This window comes from Cyrtonyx montezumae, unplaced genomic scaffold, assembly GCF_038088225.1.
Source record: "Cyrtonyx montezumae isolate F1298 unplaced genomic scaffold, pur_monq_1.0 scaffold_8, whole genome shotgun sequence".
Taxonomy (NCBI): domain Eukaryota; kingdom Metazoa; phylum Chordata; class Aves; order Galliformes; family Odontophoridae; genus Cyrtonyx; species Cyrtonyx montezumae.
The window spans coordinates 40215228-40235482 of record NW_027072089.1 but is presented as its reverse complement, the minus strand read 5'-3'; the positions used below and the strand labels follow the sequence as shown (position 1 = coordinate 40235482).

The following is a 20255-nucleotide window of genomic DNA, read 5'->3' as shown; positions in this document are numbered from 1 at the left end:
CAATAAAAACAGTGGGATGGTTATTTGGGTAATATTGCCAGCACTTCCCACAGGACAGCATGTAAGTTGATACGATAAGTCTACCCAGGAGCACGGACTAAGATTCAAAAGCCTATCTTGTAACATGGGAGTCCCACATACCAGTGTAGCACACCATTGGAAGCCACTGAGTCAACTAACTAAAGACAATTTTATAGTCAGACTATTTGTTATCCTTACCTCACACACACACACAGACAATAGCCTAAAGGGAGCAATGGCTCTCTAAGTATTAAAAAAAATCCTCTTTTGTCATATATCCTCAAACGTAACTTTCATGTTTACGTAGATATTCTGAAACAAAGCACTTCAGTAACACTAATATTGATTAACTGTATTTTTTGAAAGTAAAAAACTGAAGCTCTCTGAAGGCATTAGTGCAACAAGACTGAAAACAATGACTAGTAGAAAAGATGACCTAAATAGATGAATAGTAAATGATAAAAGACACCCAGTGGATTTTATCTAATACCACAATGATAAACAGCCCCTTGCATCTAACTTTGTTTTCCCCTATTTCTTAATTCAGCTATCAGCAGTGTACTATCGTATTTCTGTAAGAATCTCTTTTGAAATATACCATTTTGTAGATTATGTCATTAGTAATACTCTCAATACCTGATGAAATAACATATCATGGCTAGCTGTTAGAATCTGTCATGGATTTTCAGATACATCATTTCCCAGATAGAAAATGCTTTTCTATGGAAAAAAAAAAAATAAAAAGAAAGTGCTCATAGGAACATGCTGATTTGCTTTAAAGAGAAAAACATTCTGATCAAACAATTTCAGATTGAATATTTTTGAACAAATTATTAAAAACTTATTTCACTACCTATAAAGCTTACACTAAAAAAAGGTGCATTCCCCTACTTTTAAGCTTTCCACATTATGATAAGCTGAAAACTTCTTTCCATTAAAGGAGATTCGAAGTGTACTTCTATATGACTGAGAAATTCACTTTCAGTTTTATATTAAACATTTTTGAAGTTTATGAAGGTACAAGGTAAAAGTAATATCAATTTAACATCATCTTATTTTCCAGATTCATTCAACAGTCAAGTAAATTCACAGAAAATCCAGAAACATTACTGGGTGGTAAGAGTTTTTCTAGCAGAAGACTAATGTTAATTAATAGAATTAGGAAATTCTAATACTGTTACTGATTACAGAGTGAAAGGAAATACAAAAAATTAGTATTTCTGTTAATGATCTGGATAACAAAATAAAATGCACTTATCAAATTTGCAAGTCTTTATATATAGATGTCTGAATTTAAAAATTCATACACTTGCACTACAGAAATATATGATCATGAGGCCAATAGCAAGTGTTAATGAGGACACATTTTTGCATTTCAAGAGAGTGTTGGTCATTCAAAATGCCTCGCTCAATCTTCAACAACCACAGTAATCATTTTTACAGTTACTGTAATTGGAAGTACAATAATTACATTAGCAGCAGAAAAGCAGGCTTGCTTTCAGGTTAAGAAAACAAGGCACAATATAATCATTCTGAACGTGATCCAACACTCATTATGAATTGTTATGTCAAAGAATTCTTATCTGTGTGTTTAATACTGCACATATCAGCACTGAACCAAATTGCAATATGATAGTTTGGGGACTGTACTGTCTCTGTAGAACATAAGGTAATGAGATGCTATGAGAGTAGTTACAAATAGCACAGTGATAAAATATGCCTGTAAGGTATAACTTTATCATTACATATGTAAATTTCAGTACATTTAGGGGAATGCATGTTGTGAAAACAAACAATCACACCTTGTGTTTAGCTGTGACATTTGCTACATTCATGTGTCACAATCTTAGCACTTTTTCTAGAGTATGCGATGTCTGCAAAAGCAGTGACTCCGCTCTTCAGCCAACACATACATCCAAAAATCAGGCACATACATCCTTTGGTTTCTCATGATATTTAGTCCTAGTCTTGAAAACTCTGCTTCCAGAGTCTTCTCACAATATTTCTGTCAGGATCTGTGCTAGGGCCACTAACTGCTTATGCAAATTGCTCCCTACCAAGGCTATTCCTCAACTCCAAATCCTTCACAACTCTGACAAGAAGTCTCCACATTTCTCACTAAATTATTGAATTTCTCACCTGGTTTCTGGCCAGTTTCTCTCATAGTAAGAGATTTTTTCTATGGATTTAATAGTCCCCTCTAGGCCCCAGAATAGAGATGCTTCGTGTTCTAAGACCTTAACAATATATCCTCTTCCTGTCAAGCCATTCAAACTATTTTCTTGGCAAGAAGTTTTTCCTCTCCTCTTATTCTCCATTACCAGCTTTTACTCACTCTCACAAAACCCACAAGACAACACAAAAACATTTAGTTGGACATTTGCACAGATCTCAGACCAGGTTTCTCAATCTCAATACCTTAATACTCCCTTCACCCCTCTCAGCAGCATACTCTTCTCCCTTAGGCCTAAGGGCTCATACCTGCCTATCTTAAAAACAGCAGTATACCATTAATGCCTTTTCAGTTGAAACCTGGACAACTGTGCATAACAAATGTCCTGCAATGATAAGTACATTTTCATTTCTCCCACTTAAGTCAGTTCCTGAATCAACTAAAATATTAGCAGCAGTCCTTCCAGACTGTACACCATCTCCTACGCTGAGTTGCTCGGAGTTTTGCTTTCACCTCACCTTTGAATACATGTAGTGTTACTGCATATATTCACAACCTATTTAGGAAATATTCACTTTCAGTTTTTGCACTTTGTGGCACTTGAAACCAAGTACTAATTTTTTTTTTTCCTTTTAGGACAGGTAATTCTCATTTAATATAATATCTGACTAGAATACCTAGAAATCCTAGATCAGAACCTATTGAACCTTCCCAATGGTTTGATCCAAAAATCAGAATAGAAATGCCTTTTCATTCAACACATTTGAACAAATCAACACAAATCAACATGTTGTTACCATAGGTTAGATGGTAGGCTTTACCAAGCAGGCTAGATGATTTGACTTGCTACATAAGCAAAACAAATTCTGAAAACTGTCCAAGCGAACTTTCTCAGATATCCATGCTGGTCATTTTTGTAAAATAAATGTTGTAATCTTCACAAATCTTGGCCCCCAGAGTGTACTGGGATTCAAACGGAATCACCTGCAAATTCTAGCTTTAATGGTTTATCAAACTTCTCAATTCACTGTTACAAGGATTTCTGCCAATTTGTTTTGGGTAACAAAAATTGAAGTCCCTGTAGAATTTCTTTCACCATCTATAAGGGGCTGTTTCTGCTGCTGACACTAACAGTGACATTAAGATGACTAGGTAATAAGGAGGCAAGCAAAGTGTAACAGGGTGTTCCTCCATTCCAGTTGCAGGTCTAACTGAAGAGATGTCATCAGAAGACCAGTAAACTGTTCCTGTAAAACCTTAAACAGGCTTGTGGACATGCAGCAAAAATATTTCTACTTACATTTAAACATCAAAATCTTGGTGTAGTCTAATTACCCCCATATCACATTAATAAAGAAATACTGTTAAGAGCTCTTCATGCAATACCTGTAACTTACTGTGAAAGGGAGACAGAGACAAAACAGGATGAAAAAAGAAACACTAGGAAATTTTGAAGACTAGGTATTTTGAAAGGACTGGTATCCCAATGAGATGTAATAAAGTAGTAATCTCTACTTAAAATAAAGAAATAAATAAATTTCTCTTTGTTACCATTCACTTTTTTCATACTCTAAGCTGTACAGTTTTTTAAGAAAATGAAGTTTGTGACAGAATAACAAACACCAAAGTCTGCTATGCAAAGTGCTGAGAAAAAAAACATTAGTCTAAATGTTTCCCACCACAAGTATGAAAGCAGAACAAAGATCTGATATCACTGTAGAGCCACTTTGGATCATCTTGCACCACTGAGAATAACTCATGCCAAGAATGTTCATATGTTTACCTCATTTTCTATAATAGCTTGTCTATTTCACAGAGGTTTTTCAAATTTCAGCATTGCACAGTAGCTCTGTCAATGCACTGAACATAGGAAGTAAAAGTAAATAAGAAGAATGTAATTGAGTAGCTTAACTAATCTAAATTATCTGAGAAAAATATGTAATGGGCATAAAAGTAAAGAATGAAAGAACAAAACAGTAAATTTAAATTACTTTTAAAATAGCCACAGTTTTAAAAAATATTAATCTGGGAATGTCTTCACAAAGGAGAAATCTATTACCATTTTCATGAAAACAAAAGAAAACTAAACATGAAAAACTGGGAAATTTTTCATTTTCTTAGGAAAAGTTAAAATATGAAAGCAATGCAGACAACAATTCTATCGCATCTGATTTCTTTTAAGACTTTGGGGTTATTACTCCTTTGTATGTTATACCTCTGTTTCAATTGGCTATGATTCCTCCCCTTTAATACCTGGCTTCACCTTCCTCGTATCCATTACAGTATCGAAGATCCAGATGAGGGTCCCACTGTGGAGTAGCTCCTGACAGTTTTGAAACAGCTTTATGTAAAAGACTGAAGTTGAACTGCTGCACTATCAAGACAATTGCAAGCACTGAGTACTATTCTTGTAAGTAGGTGATTAAAAAGGAATGAGAACTTATTGGTGCTGATCTTAGTCAAAATTATTTGAGACTAAGCTCCTGGTGAAAAGAATGAAAAGATTTTCAAGTTAGCTGAAGAGATGAGTTTTCCTTACCCAGAGGTATTCAAAAATCAGAGGAAAATATGTTAGAGAATGCACACAAGAATCCTAACCAGTAAAGAAAAACCAAATGTGCCAAAGCAAATGCACTATTTTAAATTTGTCTTAATATCATTTCTTTATTCACAGGAACGTAAAACTGTACTACAGAAAAGTACCAATTTATTTCACTTAAAATATTTATGTATTGACAAGACACTGCTAATTTCAAAATTCTGATAAAACTGTTCTCTTTTTAACATCTGAAAAGAGCCAGAACTAACCAAGTTGTTGCATCATTTCTCAGATAAAGAAAGCCAGATCAGATAATACTCACTTCTGAATTTTTCAGATCTTTCTTTCTCTTCTGTAGTAACTCTTGATACAGTTTTGCTTCCCGCTTTAACCTTTTTTCATACTCTGCTAGCTCATCTTGGAGATGATTAAACATTGTCTGGACATTTTGCTGCTGAAACATCACGCTGCTTAAATTTTTCCTTTAAAAGAAAAAATCAATTTCAATGAAGTAATCAAGAGATTATCCTATCCTGCTTTTCAGTCTTTACATATAGGTTTAATTTTAAATTTTATAACAGATAAAATTTAAAAGTCTTCATGCTAATAACTATAATGTTTTAAAAATGCAGAGCAATATGATTGAACTTATGAATATTAAAAGCACTTAAAAACTCTACATATCAATCCACACCCAATGGGTCTTTCGAGAAATACAAATTTCTCAATTTTCATAACTTGCATTTTTAAAAACAATCTTCTAGAGAATGGAATGGCTTACTACTAGATGTAAAATATCTGCTGAAATAATGTTATTCTGAGACACAGAATGAGCTCATGACACATTAGGTAAACAATATCGATTATTTGTTGAAAGAGGAAAAGGGAGTTTTGTATCATTTGTTTTATTTTTATTTTTATTTGTATTTTTATTTATATTTGTATTTTTGTTTCACTCTAGCATGGTTTTTTAATCAAAGACTCTACAGAACAAGATTTCTACAGAAAATTGAAGCATCTAAGACACATGTACAACCATCCGGCTTGCCTGGGCTGCATTGAATAAAGAGGAATTGCCTTAGGCCATGTTTATATATATATATTTTTTTATATTTATATATATATATTTAATTAAGCTCTTCTTATTTAATTAAGCTCTTCTTATTTACTTTATATATATATATTTAATTAAGACATAAAGAGGGCAAGAAAAACATAAGGACATAAAGAAGTGTGCTTCTCACAAAATCTTCAGTTCACAGGATTTGCTAATGATCCTTCTATTTTAATTCACTGAGATATATAAAACAAATAAACAAACATGGAATTAATATATTTCATGTTCATTCTTAATTTCATGACATGAAGACATGTCTTTTTCACTTTCAAGAGTGCAAATATAATTTTTCCAAAGCCAATTCTATAAAGCAATTCTAGATGGGATACTTGTGATAGGACTTCTTTCAGTTTTGTAGTCAAATATGTTATGCCAAAAAAAAAAAGTATTTAATTTTATCATTATTTTGAAAACATTGTGTCAGTGCTTTTATTTCATTCCAGTAGCTATCATTTAGTCTTTTTATCCCATTCATGTTAAACAATAATAAGCAAAGGAAGGGTTGTTCTTTAGAGGAAGATGCTAGGAAGTTAAGTACAAAAGGATAACAATAAAAACTGACAGCAAAAGTGGGAACTGTTTTGTCTCACATTCATCCAGCAGATTAGGCTAGATGACATGCTAAAAAACATGGAAATAATAGCCAAGAGTAAAACAAGAAATAGTTAGTCCTTTAATTTCAGTTATTCTGTGAAGTTGGGAATCAGCACTTTTATGAAGAGCAACACAAAATATAACAAGAAATGGCTAGACAAAATTTTCTTAAAACAGACTGACGAAATACCAAGTGACAGATTATTTTTCAAGAAAACAAAATTAATAGAATAAAGTAGAACAGCCTGAAAATTTTTTTTTCTTCTGAATATTTTCACCATTAATATTGACTAGTAAACTGGATGAAGAGATACAGTGTACCCTCAGTATGTTTGCTTATGATACAAATTTGAGAGGACTGGTTGACACAACATAAAACCGTGCTGCAACTCAGCAAGACCTAGACAGGCTGAAGAACTGGGCGGAGAGGGGTATTATGAGGTTCAACAAGGGCAAGCATGGAGTCCTGTACCCGGAGAGGAAAAACCTCATGCATCAGTACAGGTTAGGGGGTGATCTGCTGAAGAGGAGTTCTGCAGAGAAGGATTTTGTTGTGCTGGTAGACAACAGGCTGGCCATGAGCCAGCAGTGTGCCCTGATGGCCAAGAGGGCCAATGGGATCCTGCAGTGCATTGTGTCCAGAAGGTCAAGGGAGATGACCCTATCCCTCCACTCTGTTCTGGAGTACTCTGCCCAATTCTGGGCTACTCAGTTCAAGAAGGATAGGGAACTTTTATAGAGGGTTCAGCAGAAAACCACAAAGATGAGGAGGGGCCTGGAGCATCTCCCTTATGATGAAAGGCTGAGGGACCTGGGACTGTTCAGCCTGGAGAAAAGACTGAGACGGGATCTTCCCAATGCTTATAAATACCTAAGGAGTATGCATAAGTGTATGGGGCTGGACTCTTTTCAGTGGTGCCCAGAAACAAACTGCAAAACAGGAAGCTCCTTCTGAAAATGAGGAAAAATTTCTTTGCTTTGAGGGTGATGCAGCACTGAAACAGACTGCCCAGAGAGGTTTCAGAGTCTCCTTCTGTGGAGTTACTTAAAACCCTCAAGGATGCTTTCCAGTGTAACATACTCTAGGGAACTTACAGAGGTCCCTTCCAACCCCTAGGATTCTATAATTCTGTCCCACACATTCAGCTAAAAATGTACATATAGTATCACTTTTTTTCCCCCCATTTACTGCAATAATCTCTCAAAGATCTTTTAACACTGACAATACATTCAGTGAATGAGACGACAAACACCAAACTGTATTATTTTAATGATACCAGGAATGCTTTTTCATTATTTAGCTATTCTGCACAGCTCAACAATCCAAGCTATTTTCCATTTGACATTGTATAGCAGGTTCACCTTTCTCCTTGAAGAATAAGCCTGCTGTGCAATCAGCATATATGGCCCTCCAAGGCTTCAGTGGCCTAGAAGGCAGTCTCCATAATTGGTTAGATAGAGCCCTTTGAGACTATTTTCAGGACTCATCAGTCACAGTAAGTGTAGGTCCACACTTCTTAAAACAGAGAAAACACAGAACGAGAGGAATCCACCATTAATTAAGAACGCAACTGACCATGAATATTATTAGATTTCCAGAAGTAATACTGATAGACAAAATTCAATTTGGTAGGCAGACAATGAATACATGACAATCAATATCATGAATACCTTCTACAAGCACGTTAAAACTACAAGCAGTAAACACACAAAAATACTTTCAAATTATTGAGGAAAAGTGTGTTATATTTCCTAGGAATAATACTGTAAAACAATAAAACTAGCAGAAAAGTACTATACTAGTACTTTTACTAGTAGTAAAGTAAAATTACTGAATTACTATTACTGAAGTAATAAACTACCCTAACAACTTAATGTAACAGGTAGGTCTTACTGTAAATTGATGACAGATTTTTCTGTATTTTCCATCTGCATTTGCTTCTCACTCCATAATTCAACAAGTTCCTTCAGTTCATTTTTAAAATTTTCCATAGTGTGACAGTTTTCAGCAATTTGACTAGAAAGAAATGTTTGTTTTTCCTGAAAATTAAAAAACATATAGCATGTAACCTAGGAAGTCTAGATTTACCAATACTGTATTTTAAGCACATGATAACAAGCATCGATTCATAAACTGTATACTCAAAGAAATAGAACTGATTCTAGAGGTACAGTTGAAGTATTTAGCAAAATGGAATAACTGCTTTTCTATTAGAGCACAATTTTGCCAATCTAGTTATAGCCCACAAACTTGTTGCACATCTACTATACATCCATATAGATTTTTGCAGACACATGTTGTATATGTATGTTCTTAAGTTTGTAAGTCACCTTCCTCATAAAAATACATAAAATACATATTCTCTTTAATTTTCACTCTTACACATAGAAGTTTTTCCAATAAGCTCTGCCTTGCACGGTAACAACTTTATTAATGATGATGAAAAGGAGCTATTTTCACCCAGACCAAGACTGGGTCTGTTTATTTCAGTGCAGGCAGTGTCTTAACTGGCCACTTTTATTGCTAGATCATCAAATTTCTTACGCAGTGCAAAACTATTCTAGGCAAATACCTAAAGAATTAAACTTTAAGAAAAAGTCAAATTTCCAGATGCTACAGGCATTTCTACTTCAGGAAGAATGTAGCTTAGTCATTATCTCTAAAAACTGTCATTCAGTTATCTAAATGGAGAGCTTTCTTCTTTTAGATATCGATTTTTTTTTTCATAATGTAGTTATTTTTATCTCCAAACTGTGCAGAATATAAGCACAGAGGACAAGACTGCTAAACTCATACCTCATATACATGTACATCACTTTTCCAGTAGATGCTGATATTAAGCAGTTGAAAAAGACAAAATTTAAAACAAAAGATCCTATTCTGCTAAAGGGGTATTACACTGAAATGTCATTTTTATTCCAAAAGAGACCAAAAGTTATGGATGAAAAAAAGAGTAAATGATCACAACAGAAGCAAACTACTTCCAAAAGCATCAGTGCCTAGTAAAAAAGCACTGCAGCATCCTCACAATATACAAGGTAAACATAATGCATTGCAGCAATACAAAGGTATTAAAAGGGTGAGAATTTGTTAGTTGGGTTAAACATTTAAAGTATCTGCATTAGATTTTGTAACCCACACTAATGGCCTGTAAGCAGTTATGTAAACGGTTTAAATTAAGGAGGAAAATATCTTATGATTATCCCTATAAATACACATATATACAGATAATTTAAATATGCACACAATTAAAAACACTGCATGAAATACAGAATTTTAAGATCTTAAAATTTGGTAGAAAAGAATACATGCCAGTACTTTAATCCAAAGACCCTATCCTCGAATACTGTACCGTTTTTCTGAGGCAGTACTCTGGTACACAGCTTAATGATAATTTTCTTTATAAAATAAGTGTTTTGTAAAGGTATAGCTAAAAGGAGGCCAGAAAAAATTGAGGAAACAAAGCTTTTATAGCAAACAGGAACATAAGCAAAGAAGTACATGAGATACCTTAAGACCTCTTGAAGTTTCTAAAATGTAATAAGTATCTATATAGGATTAGGTGGAATTTCAGGTTTTGTGCAGGAATGTAGAATCATTAGAAGGAAAATGAAGATATGGTAATTAATGCAAATCCCTGTGCAACTGAACCGCCCATATAGAGTCTCAAACCCCTGTTGGTTTTAGGATCAGTAACAGAGGAACTAGGAGAAATGTGATAGCCTGCGATATGTAATATCAAAACAGATGACTTGTTCAGGCCTTAATCTTGAGCAAATAAGAAAATTGGAGATGACTGAGGTATCAGAGTGTAGTGTAAAAATATACAAAAAGAAGTTGTGACCAGTTCATTTTTCCATTTTTTTTTTCTTGCTAAAGAATGTCAGATTCATATATGATCTATGTTAGAACAGAACTGTCAGTGAAGAAGGAATTTGTTTCTGACAACCTGAGAAGGCAGACAAGAACTGAAAAGCTTGGCTTCCAAGGTCAGGGAATACTAGCCATTGGGTGAGTGCAATTTGCTACCTATTACAGAAGGCAGAAAACTTGCAATCAGGTTTTAGAACAAATAAACAAAAATGGTGAGTTATTCTGTGCTCAGCAATCTAAATGTTGATAGACTGAATAGCCACTCCTTAGGCTCTGCTGTAGTAATAGCCTAGCCTCCCTTTCACAAAACTTCAATTGCTGTGATTAAAGAATAGCAACAGCCTCTAAGAAGATATCATTAAGGGTATCCAAATACTGTTGCCAGTTCAGTCCACTGGAGACCTTGTAAAACAGGCTTTGCACATTGTTTTATTCCATTTCCAAAGAAAACTAACTGAAATACTGCTAATGGGAACAGTTATCTACAGTTACTAGGCACGGTATTCTTAAAACTGAAGCCTAAGAAGGAATAGCACTAAAAAACAATGTAGAATTACTGAATATCAGCATGCTGACTCATCAGTCAATTCCACATCTTTTGGTAAACCTGCAGTAAACTCTGTCTTCCCTCTCAAATTTAGAGGGATGAGTGTATCACTGAATACACCAGTTCTTAATTTAAGATCATCGCAAGTAGGAAGCCTTGGAGATTTTCAGTAGAAATGAACAGGCTCATGAAAGCTATACTGAATAACATAAAAGCTTTTTCTTTTTTCTATTTTAATCCACGACTGATCTTTGAGATTGCAATATCTAACAAGTTTATACAATATACAAATGAAAGAATAATAAAAATGAACAAAATCTTAGAAAGAAAATGCTTTCTTCTTGTAATGCCTATGAACACATTTATATTAAACATAGTGTTCAGTAATGAAATTCAGTAATTCCCTTCAGTGGATTATATGGTTTACTAACTGATACAGCAGATATAAGCCATCATTTACAAAAAGATGCCATCTGCTGTGCAAACATGCAATTAGCAAGCACTTTCACACTAGTATCCTTCTCATGTTATTGATTTTCTCCTTTACATTTCCAAAGACCCTCAAGCAATCTGAGCCAGTGTAGCAAATGAAGGAAAAAAAGGTCCTTGATACCAGTGACCCTGGTATCAATTCTGCTTTGTCCTTTACTGTGTATCAAGGCTAGGAACCCCACAGGTTAGCACAAGCAAGAGAAAAAAAAACGCATAAACTCTATGTATGTACATAGTTTCAAAGCTGCTGTGCAGAAATGACAGTTTAAGTTTTGAGATAAAACGTACTTCAAAAAGGCCACAAAAACATTAAATTATTCACCTGTGTAGCATTTAGCCGTTGTTGCAGAATATTTTTTTTTTTTGCTTCAGCTGTTGTTCTGTTTGCTTCTGCTTTTTATCTAGCTCTTGCAGTCTCTGATTCAAATAGGAGAGCTTCTGGAGGGAATATCCACAAATAGACGTGTTATTATTCAACGTTATTGTCTTACCTTCCAGAGAAATCAGATAATATTTTAGTTGTAAATGGCTGTAAGTTACAATCTTTAAGTTTATATTTGTTTACCACCACACATCTTTTCTTTCTGTCAATACAGCATGCTGATTCACATGTTACATGCTCTACACTTTGAAGGAAAAAATGCACATATCAAAGAGAAAATATCTTTAGTGCTTCAAAAAGTGTTTATCATCACACAGCAAAATATCACTGTTCATTCTTCTCCTCAGGCTTCTTTACATTCCTTCTGCCAAGAAAACTACAAATAAAGCTATCTAACCAAAAATACGTATTTGGAATAGCTTCCATGGAAGGCATATAAAGGAGAAATGTTTACTACTTGTTATCACTAACAAATTAAAAATACAGCTAAAGAGAGCTAGGAAGAAGACAGAAAATACAATATTCAGATAATTCATTTTTGTATTTTTTATTCATCCATCCTGTTATTAATTAGCACCTCAAACATAACAGGAGTTCTTCTCAATTGTATTAATGTCATTTGCATCATTAGTGTGAGCACCACTTACTAAATGATAGAAATTATTATTAATGCATGTAATAAAAAAAATTTACATTACAAATCTACTTAAATAATTGTGTAATAACTACATTATGTTCTTCAAAGTTTCAAATTCTATTTATCTTATATAACAATAAACATTAAAATTAGTATAAATATTTCCATTATGAAGCATTTTCAACCTTTAATCAATGAGAAAGTACTTTGGAATTACCAGTATCTCACACAACCATTCACATACAAATCTGTTTGGGCAAACTATGTTTCCAGGCTTCTAGAACAGAAGCAAATACACAGCTATGGACGATGATACATAACTTATGCCACACCTCCCTTGGTTTCCCCGAAACTAATGATGTGATCTTTGTCACATTGTTTCTACTTAGTTTTAGCTAGGGAAGGGCTAACATCATTAGTCACTGCTATTAATACGCTGTTTTGAAAATACTATTAGCTATTAGAGGAGGTTTCTTTTTTTTCTTTTTTCTTTTTTTTCCTAATTTGACATATCAAACCTGAATCAAAAATAAACTATCAAATAATTCATTATCTAAACTCAAAATATTCTATGTTCTCCAGTGTTCTCCCCAAAGAGGTGAAGTATTGCTATAGGCAGGTTATATAAAGAACAGTTCATATAGAGCAACAATAAAAAATGGAGGTGATGATCCCCTGTGGCAAACTGTTTATTAGTAGTCAGATGATTGAGCCATAAACCTGCAGAATGGTTCTGTAAGAGCTTATGGATGAGGCAGCAGAAGATCTTGTATCTGGGCTTTGACCAAAAAACCCTGAATCTGAACTAAAAAGACTTGAAAAATGTTGACCCTACTTGATTGAAAGAATGAGCTGTAAGATGTACAGGGATTACAGACCACTCCAGTTCTTAGTTCTGGAAGAAATAAATAAATAAATGAAAACAATAGTTTTGTTTGGTACTGATTTTGAAACAAAAATTAAGGTATTTTGCTTTTTGTTATCTGGAACAATGAACAAGTCAAATTTTTCTCTTCTTTCAGATACTTAAAAGATAAACTCTTCCTTTAAAATGATTACTGAATTTTCAGTTGAGATACATAAAACACTTATTCCCTTTGCCAGAAAAAAATGAAACAATGAAGAAACAGGAATGCACAGGAGAAGGGGGGGGAGGGGGAGGTGGAAATTTCAGGTATCTTCCCTGAACTGTAAAACTGCTTGTTATAGTGAGCAGTCAAGAGCAACACAGTTAACATTGGTCTAGTGGAAGGCATCACCACCCATAGCAGAGGGATTGGAACAAGATAATCTTTAAGGTCCTTTCTAAACCAAACTATCCAATGGTTTTATGGCTTCATGAGGCCTACAGAGCAAACACTTCGTAAGGGAAAGCTTAATTTAATCATAATGACAGCAGGACAGCCCACAATTTGTGTTGTTGAATTGTACAGCTACCAATGTGAATGCTAACCTCTGTTGCACTAATCACAGAAGATGGAAAACAAATGAAATATTTCCAATGTTTCTAGTTGCTAGGACCATTCCCCAAAATAAGGTATAAGCACTTTATCAAGGAAAGGATATACAAAAAGCATAATGCAATGCTATGGAAATGTTTTTAATGTGAAAAAAATATGTATCTGAAAAAATTATCTTCTAGACGCTCTGCAAAGGAAAGAGTATGGTTTAATTTGCTATTTTGCTTAAATATACATATATACAGAATCACAGAATTGTAGGGGTTGGAAGGGACCTCTAGAGAACATCTGAGTCCAACACTCCTGCCAAAGCAGCTCTCTAGCCCAGGTTGCACAGATAGACGTCCAGGTGGGTCTTGAATGTCACCAGAGAAGGAGACTCCACCACCTCTCCGTGCAGCTGTGCCAGTTCTCTGTCATCCTTATACATAATATTCACTATACAGCTATTACATCTTACACCAAATCTGTGGTTTATATTTTGACTATTTTCAGGTCTTTTCATAAAAATAAGGTCTGTTTCCAAAGACATTGGTCACAATGGGATCATCACCACTGCTTAATGAAATGATTGCCTACCTAAGGCCTCCCATTTCAAAGACTGAGTTAAACTGATCCACTGATCCACCTACCACGGGTATTTTTTTCACAACCATCCATCACTTTAATACCTTGCTTTCAAACAATAATTTCTTTAGATAGCTTTGCTTAATGTGCATTCTATTCTCATTCACCATTGTTGTAACACTCCTCATAAGGGAATTTTTCAAAGATTTAAAAGATCACCAGATCTACAAGAGGAGACTAGTAACAAAAGAGATGGTTCACAACCACATAATTTCTACTGTCATTTTTGATATGCTTTTGACCAGGTTACTTACCAAGAACTTTCCCAAGATTTTCCGTTTTGGAAGAGTTAGCATTATTAATATATCCAGCAAATGTGGACAAAGAAATAATCATCGAATAATTGGAGGAAACATCTCTTTAGCCATACTTTCAAAACATGACAGACTATGACAGCATAAACTCTTTACCAGAAATAAAATGAACACAGAGCTAAGAAGAGAAAGGCGTACTTTAACCAAAGTCAATTCCAATAGGCTGAGTATCTGTTTTTGAGGCTGTATGGAAACTGCTGAATCACAGCTTGAACCACTGATTGATCACCTAAGGCAAGTCCTGAGTCAGCCACAGGAGCACAGGTGAAGACGATTCACCTGTGTGACTGGAAGGGGTGGAGTCTGGCTCCACCTCTTCTAGACCCCATTTAAGAGCTGATCACCACCAGGGAAGGAACTCTTGTTGGAGATTCTTCCCTTGTAGAGTTTCCTTTATGGGCTTCAATCTTCAGAGATAGGTGTGCATTTCTTATTGTCAAATGTCTTTTTACCATTCTGATAATTCTTCTAAGGTATGCCATCTATTTTGACTAACTATGCCGTATGGTATTATTCATTTGTGTCTTACTTAACAGAGACTAAGGTCTTCTGTGTGTTCTTATATAAAACAATCATTTTGTAGGAGGAAGGAAAAAGCAGTATCACTCAAAGCAGGGAACAGAAGAGGGTTCTCAGCCTACCATGGCTTATGCATTGGCTGCTCTTTTCAGCTTATAACTAGATGAAGAGGTACAAAGGAAACAAACAACTACAAAACAGCTTTCTCATTTGTAAGAAAGAGGATCACAAAACTCGAAAGAGGAATCAAGTTTTTTCTGCAAAAAAGAACAAGACTCAAAGGCTAGGACCAGGCTGTATGTCCTGTTGTATCACTATGCAATCACATACCATAACAATCAATCTTTTCTGAACACTTCTGATTCATCTTTAGTTTTCTTTATTTTTTTTTCTAATGATAATGATTAGAAAATATATCAGGAAATGGCTCAATCTACCACTTTTACCTTATGGTTTTCATTACGTAGTTCTTCATTTCTTTTAAAAGTGTCTTCTAGATGAGTTATGTCTCTTTCTCTCTCTTCTATCTTCTTCATATCTTCTTCTCTTTTCTTTATAATCTCTCTTTGCTTTTTCTCTAGCTCATCATGTACTGTTCTAGTCCTGGCCTGTGTATTGAAATATATAGAGAAATACCTTTCAGTATTAAAATCAGAAGCAGAAGTTAAACATGGAAAAATTCCAAGCTGAGAAAAACTTTTATAACTTTAAGTGAATACCTTGAATATTCCACACAATTTTGTGGAATCCAAAATTTCTTCAGAATGAAGGAAAGCTCGCCGTTAAGTTGGCGTGTGAATAAGGAAGTCTGAATAGCCAGCACAACTGGCAAACAAACACCGAAGAGGAATCGGCAAACAATACTATGAAATACAAGTATTATATTGAAGCAGACAATTAATTTACAGTGATATTTAAGCACATAGAAGATCAGAATTCCATAAAAAGGATTAAAATTCAAACTATTAATAATGTTAAGGAATGAAGTATCTTCTGATGGGAAATGGTATCATAATAGGTGTGTTCTTAGGAAAAACAAACAAAAAAAAACAACAAAGCAGTGAGAAAAAGGGAAGGAAAAAGTAAAAGAGTATAGAGTTGAAAGGAAAAAATTTTCAAAGTAAATGAGCATATTTCAAGTCTGGAAAATATAATAACCAGCTTAACAACAAGCATACGTCCACTCCATTTTACTCTCATCAAAAAGAAATAAAAGAGAAATATGTGGTAGTAGATATATTGTTTACAATGTGCAAAGAGGTCTAGCATACATTTGTAGTTTCTACTACACCAAATTGACTATCACTTGAACTCAATTATCTATCTGTCTAGCTCCAGTCATACATGTAACTGTAACAATATCTATATTTATGTAAATATGAAGTTGAATTCAGCTGCCATAGTTTTGATTTCCAGTTCTAGAACAAGAGTTCCAGGAAGACTTCTGGAAAGAAGGCAAGGAATGACCATACACACAACTTACTCTTTTAGTCCTAGGTGGAGAATAATTCCTTTCCCTGATTTTAATCATAGTCTATAAACATTCTTTATTTGAAGTGCTTCTAGGGGTATATGCAACAGAACTTTTGAATTCACAATGCTAGGTGAACTTCTTTGTTGTGAAAACATATGAATTACAATGAAAAAAGTTCTGAGCAGTAAATTTACATCCCATTAGAGAACTGTTCTTCCGTTCCTGTCTGAAAAAGGAAAGTGGGAGGCTAGAATTGCTACTAAGGGATTTTTGCAAGAACCAAGAGAGAATAAGGCAATTTTTAGTTCCAGTGAATAATAAAAAATTATCAGCAATGAATCTAAAAAACTGAAGATGATGTTCAGAAGCACCAAATGAAACTTTTTATGCTGCAGCAGTTGGGGTGAAAAGCATTCCTTTCAGCCTTCTCTGAAGTAAAGTCTGACAATCAGAGGGAAGCTGGGAATCAGCCACAAGCACACAGGATGGCGACAACCTTGTGCACCACATGGTCTAGAAAAGCTGCATTCCTTTTCAGTATGTAAACTAAAAAAGAATTGCAATATCCCTCTTTGAGATTGTCCTAGAACTGAGAAATGCATATAGTAGGTTCTAATGTAAATCTCCTGCGAGTTCAAAGTCACAGAATAGAAGGGAGCAAGCTTTGTAACAGAAGAAAGATGGAGACTGAATATCCACAAGCAAATTAAAAGGATCAGGCTTCTCTTTCTCTCTCTCTCTCTCTCTCTCTTCAAAAAAAAAAAAAAGAAAAAAGGGTGAAGTGGAGGGAAAACCAAGACCTCAGAAGGATGTATGACCATCACAGGAAATCCAAGAACAGCATCTGAGACCTCTCAGATTACCTCTTTCCTGTTTTTTACGACCACAAAAGAAGTCAGAGAAGGCTTTTGACTTTAGAAGACTAACTAGTAATCTCTTAAATTCTGTTATCTCATTTTCTGGAAAGCTGGTGCTTGAACTGTCACAGATCCAATGGAAGCTACAGTCTAGTTCTGATAATCCCAATTTAAGGCCTCCTGGTGACACTAAATGCAGAAACTGAGGATTTCTTCAGAAAATACTTATGGAGCTTCCACTCTATGTTTTGCTTGAAGCTTTAAGAACATAACATTACTATGGCACATGTAATATGACCGTTACACATGCTCTCTAGGGAGATACCTGAGGAATTCAATTTTCCAAAGAATGGAAATAGATGGTAATGCCCTACTTGGAATTTCAGTCAGAAAATTTGAAGTTGTACCATTGCTTGCCTGAGGATGGTTGAAAAACAGCAATGAAGAACAGATAAGAAGAGCTACATTTGACAATAAAAAATGTAACAGCAGCATGTCTTGTTTGAATTAAGTATTTCACACCAGGGGAAAATCAAATGGCTTTAAAAGGGCTTATTTCATATATCCATGCACCAATATTAAGTATGGTAAGGGTCTGATTGCACTTTCTACAGAAACTTAAGTGAGAAAAATATACAAATTCAAATGATACAACTGTCATTGTATATATGAATTATTATTGAAAGCTGTTGTGTTTTCTTCAATTTTTTTCTAGCAAATTGGAAGTTATGCAAATAACTTGTATACAACTAATATATTCCAATATTAATATATTCCAAGTTTTCATGAGTATTTAAATTTTTATAGTTCAGTATAAAAAACAACAAACTGTTAAGTAGCAAAACCCATTACCTTTCTATATAGATTGACTACAAGGTCCTCACAGCTGATTTATGTATGGTAGGAAGTAAAAAGAATGAAGAAGGAAAACTTGTCTTTGAAGTAAATGGGTTACTGTCATATTTACCTGAATCACTTTGCAAACTCCTTTTGCATCTTGAATTTCTTTTATGAGATTCCTCTCCAGATTCTTTGGTAAAGAAAAAAAAAAAGTCATATGCGACACATAAGGAAATAAATTAACAGACAACAGCAATGACATCATAATAAGGACAAAAAACTTTAAATTTTGCCTCAAGTATCATAAAACTATACAAATTATGAAATTACAACAGTTACTCATGCATAGGAGTTAAATAAATGTATGCTATAAGAAAATAATATATTTTAAATTTGAATAAATATACCATTAACAAAATTACATAATTTCTAGTAGAATCTGAATGTTTCATCCTTTTCTTATACAAGTGTTCTACTCACACCAATTCTATTATTACAGTTAAATAGATTATTCTACTCTGCACATTGAAAGCCTCTAGTTTAATGTGTATCACATTAGCATACTACCAGAACTGTACTATATCTACCTACAATCTAATCCAAATCCTTATTAGGCCTTTTTGTTGTTTTTTATAAATGAATTTATGGTCTGCAGAACTAGGCATAACATGGCCAACAGTAATGTTAGAAATAGACTCAATCCCTTCTATTGTTGAAATCTATTTCATCAGGGTGTATAACTCACATCTGTATCTGCACTCTGGAAGCACATGCCATCAGCAGTTAGAGAAGGAGGTTCTTGCATATGCAGGTGATAAAGCATCTCTCAGATGCTACATACATATGGAAATGCAGAAGGTGACAAAACAAAATTATTCTCAAGGCCCCAGTCCCAAAGATTATTAGAAACTTCAACGGAATAGGAGACAGGCAGATCAGTGATCATGTAGAAAGCACATTTCAAGGAAATCCCGTAATCAGTGAGTGGAAGTCTTTCATTCTCCAATGAAAAGTTATACATTTCCTCCATGGAAGACTGAGCAAAAATCAGAGACCATGGGCTTACACAGCACCCCCACCCTCCCACCTCACATCCATACAGCCTATCTGAGTCTAAATCTACTGAGTCTTAGGTGAACTGTCTGTAGCTTCTGGACTGCTCTCCAAAATACAGCATCATTTCGAATGACTGATGATAACACCTGGTGATTGCGTGAATATGTTTTTCATTCTGTTAAGTAACCCACAGAGGCAGTTTAACTGGTGGTTACAGACAGATGCTTTGTCAGACACACCAGGGGGTAATTGCTCTAACAAAATATCAGCAGAGACCAGACAATCAACTTTAAATTGCACCATCATTTATAAGGACATATTCAAAATGCAGCTATTCAACTGATGCTTAGACAGAGAGGTATCTTAGCTTCTCTGCATTCTATTCTCAGTGAGCTAGCAACTTTTATCTTGCAACTAGCTCTTGTGACTGGCCATCTTTTTGCGTGCCTTCATGTGTATGTGTATGCTTTGAAAATATAACTACACTACTTTAGCTGTTATGGTAGATGAGATTAACCACAGTAATATTAAAACTGATAACAGAATGATAAGTCTGCCACTGATAGAAATGGAGGTACTCAACAACAAGGGTACTGAATCAACTTAAGTGTTGCTGGAAAGCTATCACTAGAGATAGGACACTAACAATGGCTTAATGTAGAAGTTGTGCCAAGAAAGAAACTAGAACACAAACAAAATGAAATTCTGTCTCTAACCATAAATGCATAACCA

The 20255-nt window shown here is 34.5% G+C and overlaps 1 protein-coding gene across 1 annotated transcript in view; it reads right to left on the bottom strand.

Moving 5' to 3' along the window:
* CCDC178 (coiled-coil domain containing 178) overlaps nt 1-20255 on the bottom strand; it is a 150616-nt gene that overhangs the window by 104875 nt on the left and 25486 nt on the right. The window contains 6 exon segments of the mRNA XM_065753459.1: nt 5056-5215; nt 8339-8484; nt 11680-11718; nt 11721-11795; nt 15743-15904; nt 18595-18657. Of these exon segments, the coding sequence (XP_065609531.1) occupies nt 5056-5215; nt 8339-8484; nt 11680-11718; nt 11721-11795; nt 15743-15904; nt 18595-18657 (645 nt within the window).